Here is a 7,500-nt window from a genome sequence, read left to right on the forward strand (position 1 = left end):
TCATATAGCCTCTTATTCATACAGAGGGGTTCTACATCTACATTAATCGCCTGGTCCTCCTATGGTGGCATTTTGGAGGATGTCTGAAACGAATGACACAAGTCCTGCAAGCCATAATATTCTATATAATTTTTCAGCTCCTTCATATATCCTCGTTTGCCTTGTCTATAAAAAGTCCTGATGTTATTAAGACCACTGACCATATCTTTCACTTATTTCTTTCCACTATTCCCTCTCCTGAGCCTGACGGATGCTATGACATTAATCTCGCTTACTCTCTGTGCAATACTTTGCAATCCTATCTCTATTCTCATTATGTCTATCCTAGCATTCTTTTGACACCCGAGGATAATACGCATAGCTTCATTCTGCATGGTTTCAAGCCCTCGGAGCCTCCCTTGACAAGCTATAGAAAGTACTGGTGCTACATAATCCATCAGAGCTCTTATTGTAGTAATGTAGACTAGCCTCAGCAGAGGCACCCAGGCTCCTATCTCGCGACAAGCAAGTGTCCTGAGCGGCCACAGTCGAGCCTTGCACTGCGTTAGTACGTGATTTACTTAAGCATCCTTGCTTGAAGCAGTGAAGCCAATGTACATGCCCAGATATTTATATGTCGACACCTTCTCCACTGTTTTGTTGTTTAGGGTAAGCGGCTCGTTACCTCTTTGTTTACTCTGAAACTTCGTCTTTTCTTCATTAATAACCAGTCCCAATGTTTGAGCAAGAATAGTAAATCTGTCCAGCGATATTTGTAAACGGCGTTGAGTGGTCCCTTTATCAATATATCATCTGCATATATGATTGGCTGAACGCCCTTAGGATATTCCACTGAAGCTATTCTGTTCATTAGTACATTAAAGAGCATTGGGCTTAAAACACCCCCCTGTAGAGTACTAAGCTCAAAACTTTTCTCCTCCGAAAGACAGCCTTGAAACCATACACAAGCTTTCCTCTCTACCAGATAGTCACCAATCCATCTCAGCAACTTCCCTGTTACACCATATATGGCAATTCATATAGAATCACTTCCCCATTAGTTTTATCAAAATCTCCCTGTAAATATCTATAAAAAACTCTACACTTTTATGCACCATTGGATAAACACTGAATTACACAGTTTGATGTCCCTTTCTCTTCATAAAGCCGTACAAATTACAAGACAGTTTATCTTCAATCATGTACATTAGTCTATTTAATAATATTCGCGCCATCATTTTACATATACAGGAAGTCAGAAATACAGGTCTGTAACCCCCAGCTGATTTTGGAATAGGTATTATATTAGCTTTCTTCCAGGCCTTTTGTAATCTACCCTCCGCGTAGCTCATGTTGAATAGGTCAGTTAGAGGGTTGTTCGTCTTGCTTACTAATGAGTTGAGAATATATGTCACTCCATCTCCCCCTGGTGAAGTGCTTTTCCCTCTTTTAACAGCATTTAGAAGTTCGTGTGTAATTATTGGCTGACAGATACTGCAGTAATGTTTACGGATGAAACAATCTGCCCCTATCTTTCGGCTTTCCATGCAAACAAAGCGTCACGAGTGCTTTGTGGTAATGAAACCAGAGAAGATGCTTTTGCCCATTTCTCAATATATTTGTTTGCCTCCTCCTCTGGGTGTAGGTGACCGATGAGGTCATTTGTTTTTTAGACTTTTACTTTCCTCAATATTTTGTGCAAACTCTGACCAACACTTTTCTCTTACTTCCCTTTTTTTCTCCCCACATATCTTTAATATTTTAAGTAGTATGTCCTTACCTTCTTTCCGCCTGCCTCTTTTAGCTCACTCCCTGTGTGCCATCCTCAACATTTGTGTCCACCCTTTAATTGTCTTATCACTGCAGTATCTATTTTTTCCGTGCGCCGTGTTTCTTCTCATTTCTGTGTGACTTAGCCTTTGTAGGTAAACATCTTTCTATCACACTTAACAAATCCTCGCTGAACCTATCTAAACTTAGGGGTGTGTAATATCTGTACCAGCCCTCCATATTGTAAATAAACAGTTCTCTTTCTCTTGTGTCTAAAGCAAACCTTTTTCTTTTGAATTTAACTTGTTTTTTTTACCTAAAGCTAACTTAATATACAATGCCAAATGATCACTAAGTAGTTCACTTACTACTTCACATTCTCCTTGAATCCCCTGACCGCCAAGCAGACAGGCGTAATCAAGTCGTCCACCCTTGATGTGTGTTGCCTCTTTACTACCCAGCAAGCATGTCTCAGGCCTATCTTTGAGAAATTGGTAAAATATGATACCGTTATCATTGATTTTGCCCTAGCATTAAAGTCACCCACTTTCAGAGTCGAGTCAGAGTACATGCAACCTGGTAGGTATCTGAGATCAAAGCATCTCCCAGAGATGTATAAGTTTGCAATATATACTTCCCTTTCTTGTAAATACAGCTTCACACATACACTTTCAATACTTTTACTTCTACATGGCATCTCTAGCAGTTCAGAAGGTATTGCACTTTTGACGTAAGTAGACACTCCCCGTGTTCGGTCTCCGGAATTAAGATGGTATGCTCTATAACCATTGAGTAAGAGTGTCATATTTTATGTTTCCTGGAGACAAATTACGTCTATGTCATTTTTCAACACGAAATAGCGGACGTCTGTTACTCTAGTAAGTAAACTACTCACATTCCACGACATTATCTTAATATTATCACAATCCATCAGACCTTGATGGTTTCCTTATATTTGGCAAACAGTTCCTGGATGTTTGCCCACTCCTCCTGAACTAACTACCACTTTCTCAGAAGCTTATCCTTTTCAGCGTCTTTGCACGTAAGTAACAATGATGTTGTTCCCTCCACTATACTCGGTTTTATTTTTCTTTCTTTGCCCTTAATCGTAATTTTAGTTTTTGTGTTCTTCTTAACCACCAAAGTATTGTTGTCTTTCTGTGAGATTTCTTGCGCGGGAGTTTCTTCCTCAGCCTTTTGTCCCTTTTTGTTGCACTATCGCACCACTATCCATCTTATTTGCAATTTTTTTTTCCAATCTGCATCCATCCTTCTGCACTGATCACAATGGCAGTTTTTGGTCGGAGATTGGATCCGTCTTTTGGGTCAGTCCTTTTGCCTTTTCCTCGGTTTTATGGGAAGCCTTGCCTTGCATGATTGAGCCTCAGCATTGTGCAAGCATTGCCCACTCTTGCTTTTACATGAAGGACATTTCACAAGATTCTGGGAATAACAGCCTTCTTCCGCCCTTCCCACTGCCACTAACTTCATCCACGAGAATTGCCTTGTTGTCTTTCATATCGTTGTCCTTCAGTCTTTTTTCCTCTCTTTGAAAGTCGCTTTCCGTTTCACTGGAGTTTTCACTCTTGCTGTCATTTCTGGGTCGCTAGATGCCCGTCCCATCACCATTCCCTGGAGTTCCGTTTGTGCAGTCCATTTTGTCAGATGCCGGGTCAGAATCCAGGGAGACCGATGTAGCAACGGGGGCCATGTTGACACCTGGCGACCTGATGCCAGTCCGCGAAGCAACTGAGAGTTTCGCTGTGGTCGCCAGCGAATACGCTAGGGCACTATGCAATATATTCACATAGCCTTGAAAAAAAAAAAATCATATACAAGAGATGCATAAAATTTGGTGGAGGGCCCAAGGCCCCTCACCCGCTCCCTGTCCAAGGACTAAGAAGGGGGGGGGGGGGGAGTAAACACAGGATTTGGGGAATCTTTCACGATTGAGGACAGCACTAGGAACACGTACTACTTTTATGAGTGATACAACACAATTGAGAGAGAGAGAGAGAGAGAGAGAAAGAGAAAGAGAAAGAGAAAGAGAAAGAGAAAGAGAAAGAGAAAGAGAAAGAGAAAGAGAAAAAGAAGAGAAAGAGAGAGAGAGAGAGAGAGAGAGAGAGAGAGAGAGAGAGAGAGAGAGAGAGAGAGAGAGAGAGAGAGAGAGAGAGAGAGAGAGAGAGAGAGTATGGCGGTTAAATTCGTCGCAACCCATGTAGGCGCTGCTGAAGTGGGCATATATCTTTTCGCGACCTTGTTGCGCGAGAATGTCATTTCTCCCTCTGCAGCCTTGCCATCGGGGCAGGTCTCATGACCTCGGCAGGATATCCTTCGCGGGGCCGGGGCGGTCGAAGTCTTGAGTCCCTCGCTTGGCCTCGCCGTTTCCCAGCAAGGCCTCCACCGTAATCATCCTTAGTAGCATCACTGTATAACTGTCTGCAACGAGTAAATTTATACTAATAATTATTTGTTTCCCTGCTCTATCCAGTTATTTGTAAGGTGTTCTGAACAAATCAAGAGAGCACCTTTTACTAAGAGAGAGAGAGAGAGAGAGAGAGAGAGAGAGAGAGAGAGAGAGAGAGAGAGAGAGAGAGAGAGAGAGAGAGAGAGAGAGAGAGAGAGAGAGAGAGAGAGTGAGCGAGAGTGAGAGAAGAGATAGAGAGAGATATAAGAGAGAGAGAGAGGCAGAAAGAGATAGAAAGATTAGAGAAAAAGAGCGAGATAAGAGAGAGAGAAAGGCAGAAAGAGAGAGAAAGATAAGAGAAAGAGAGAGACAGTAACATCGATAACACTGTTCGTTCTCGCGATCTTGAAATTGCACGCACGCACACACACGTACACGCCCACATACACACACCTGTCTCCCTCTGCTTATCCCTGTCTTTGCCCCCTGGGAATATCAAGCGACCGGACACGACTTATCAGTAGCTTTCGTCGGGTGCGCCAGCCTGGCGCACCGCTGACATTAGGATGAAAAGAAAAAAATGGGAAAGGGAAGCGGTTGCTTAATAAGCGCCGTACACTTTTACGTAATTGTTTTCACACACTTTTATTATCTTTTAGACATTGAGCAACACTAGATCTAGCATGCGCAAACTAACAACACTTCATTTCAGTTCTGTGCCTTCTGTAGTATCAGTTTTGACGATGTCGATCTTCCTTCCTCGAGGCTAACATTCCCTTCCCTTTGACCACGCCAGGTCAACTGAACTCACGGCGCCGTCGGTCCCTGGAGCTCGGGCCATAAGTACTAACACTTGACCAATACACTGGAACCCACACTACCTTTCCTAGGTGTAAGGCATTGGTATTACTTCTTGCGTGACCCTAAATGCCATTGGATTTAGCTCTGAATGTTGTTTTACAAAAAGCACTTTTATTAGGAACTGTGATCCAGTCTTTGTATGTATCATCTTGCAGTCACTGCTTTCGGAATTTTTGTGTATGTGCTTTGGTTAACTTGCTTAACCATTTCTGAAAGAATTATTATTAGTCTAACTTAAAGAGAAATGTATTCACATTTAGTAGTACTCGCACAACGGCAGCACCAGCCTGTATCATTCCATTACAAGTCGTAGGCCTCTCCCAATTTTTCTAGTCATTCCGGTCTTGTGGTCTCTGTTTATAGTTTAGGCCTCCGAATTTCGCATGAGCCTTTCCATTCCTCTCTAATCACTTAATTATTTTTTTCTCAAGTAATTTGGTCGTAGTCCATCTTTCTGATCCACATTTTATGACGGGGGGACATAATGACAGAGAATCTCGTAATAGAATACTATTTGTACCAAAGGCACTCCAACTTAGCCTAATTTATCGTTTTATCCCAGCTTCACAGGATGAAATTATCTGCATGATTCGCCTAAGGTATATACTGTATATACTCGTTCACTGCTTCTAGCACATCGCCTTGAACTTGCATTTTCTTAAGTGAGGCTCGACTGTTGAACATGACTTCCTGTTAATCTTAAGCCCAACCGTCAGACTACCCCTATTTAAATCGCTTAATAAGTGTTGTAGTTAATTTGTTGACTTGCTGAAAAGAACAATGTTATCTGCAAATTTTACATTACTTTAGTGGCAAGCGATAAACAGCTTTGGTGAGATGATAGCGCCCTGCTCAACACGGTTTGCGGATTGCTTCTCATAACGCCGAGTCGAGTGCCTAAATTCGTTTGTTTTCTCTACTATATGAGTGTGTGTGAACGTAGTCTGTTGTTGAGAATACACAGCGAAAGCCTGCCGCTAATGTATTGGAGATGCGGTGTATGATGATTCCGTGAAGAGTTTGTGAATTACTGACAGGAGGCTTATATGTCGGCAATTCTTTGGGTCTTTCGTGTCCCCTTTTGTGTCTTCAAATTACTGTTACGTATTCCATGATTTTGGTTTACCGTTGTTTAGACATTTGTTGATAGTCTCTTCTGCATCTTGTAAGAAATCTGCACCAATGCCACCTTCTCATGTTTTTCCCTTTGAGTGCTTTTTTTCTTCAACCGTAATGTTTGGGGCGTTTCCATATTGTTTTAACCTCCGTTCGTGGTTGGTCGTTAGAGTGCTATAAGTCAGTATAAAGGTCTTCTACTTCTTTGATAATTTCATTCTTTTATATGTCACCTCTCCAATAGCTTTCTTTCCTCCTTACATTTTTTTTTTCCTATTCCAAGCTTGTTTTACATTGTTTTTGATTAAGTAGAAAGCCTATTTTACAAGTGCAGCTTCCTTTATTATCTCATCGAAATGATGGTTAATTTGGTTTATGTGAAGATCATACTCCTGGAGAAGTATCTGTTTTGGATGTTCTTTATGGTGAATTGATGAGTGGCCTATTCCTTTCCCTTCTCAGGTGTCATTTAATTTGACTTCTGGCCATTCTCTGGTCACTATCAGTATACCTTATATATGATACTTTCGTCTTTTACAACGCTGCACCTTATTATAAGGTCAATTTCGTTTTTAATACCGAATGGCGATTTCCATGTCCATTTTCTTACGGAGATTAAAAAAAAAGAAAAAAAAAAAGAAAAAAAAAGAAATAAAAGAGTATTATGGGTTAATTGAGCTTCGACGAATTCTACTAACATTTGTCCTCTCTCATTTCTGGTACCTATTCCGCGGTTCTCCGTCTTCCCTTTTTCCGGTCTTAGCGTTAAAATACATAAACCTGTTGAATACAAACATATTTTTAGACTTTCTGATAAATTCTTTCCTCCAGAAACTTACGTATGTATTATTAACATATATGTACGTCACATTTTCAAGTATGTAATTATGTGACTTCAGGAGAGGACTTAGCATGCTGAGGGTGATAATTCATATCGCTCTCCTGATATGTAAACATTTAACTGTGTATGCTTGTGATTGACCCGCCTTTTATTCTGTATATATTTCAACATGTTGACATAGCTATAAGGTTTTGTAAAATATATGTGAGCCCAAAGAGGGAATAAGATTGGGGTGAGGATAACCTATGTTACCTCATCCTTTTGAGATGTACGTAATCACCTATCTCAATAAAATCGTCAAAGTCAAAGTGTCTCTCTCTCTCTCTCTCTCTCTCTCTCTCTCTCTCTCTCTCTCTCTCTCTCTCTCTCTCTCTCTCTCTCTCTCTCTCTCTCTCTCTCTCTCTCTCTCTCTCTCTCTCTCTCTCTCTCTTGATATGTCCACACACTTTTCGCGTAATCCTAGTGACAAACCAAGAAATCTTTACCACTTCTATTCGATGATGTTATAATGTTAATACCGGTATAG

At 41.0% G+C, this 7,500-nt stretch overlaps 1 protein-coding gene across 1 annotated transcript in view; it reads left to right on the plus strand.

Moving 5' to 3' along the window:
- Nucleotides 1–87, plus strand: part of LOC122261528 (uncharacterized) — a 14,767-nt gene extending 14,680 nt beyond the window's left edge. The window contains exon 8 of the mRNA XM_086547774.1: nt 25–87. Coding sequence (XP_086403900.1) covers nt 25–87 — 63 coding nt within the window. The remainder of the gene's footprint in view (nt 1–24) is intronic.
- The last annotated feature ends 7,413 nt before the right edge of the window (nt 88–7,500 follow it).

Source organism: Penaeus japonicus, unplaced genomic scaffold (genome assembly GCF_977035675.1).
Source record: "Penaeus japonicus unplaced genomic scaffold, GWHDUDI00000001_assembly GWHDUDI00000001, whole genome shotgun sequence".
In the NCBI taxonomy this organism is placed as follows: Eukaryota; Metazoa; Arthropoda; class Malacostraca; order Decapoda; family Penaeidae; genus Penaeus; species Penaeus japonicus.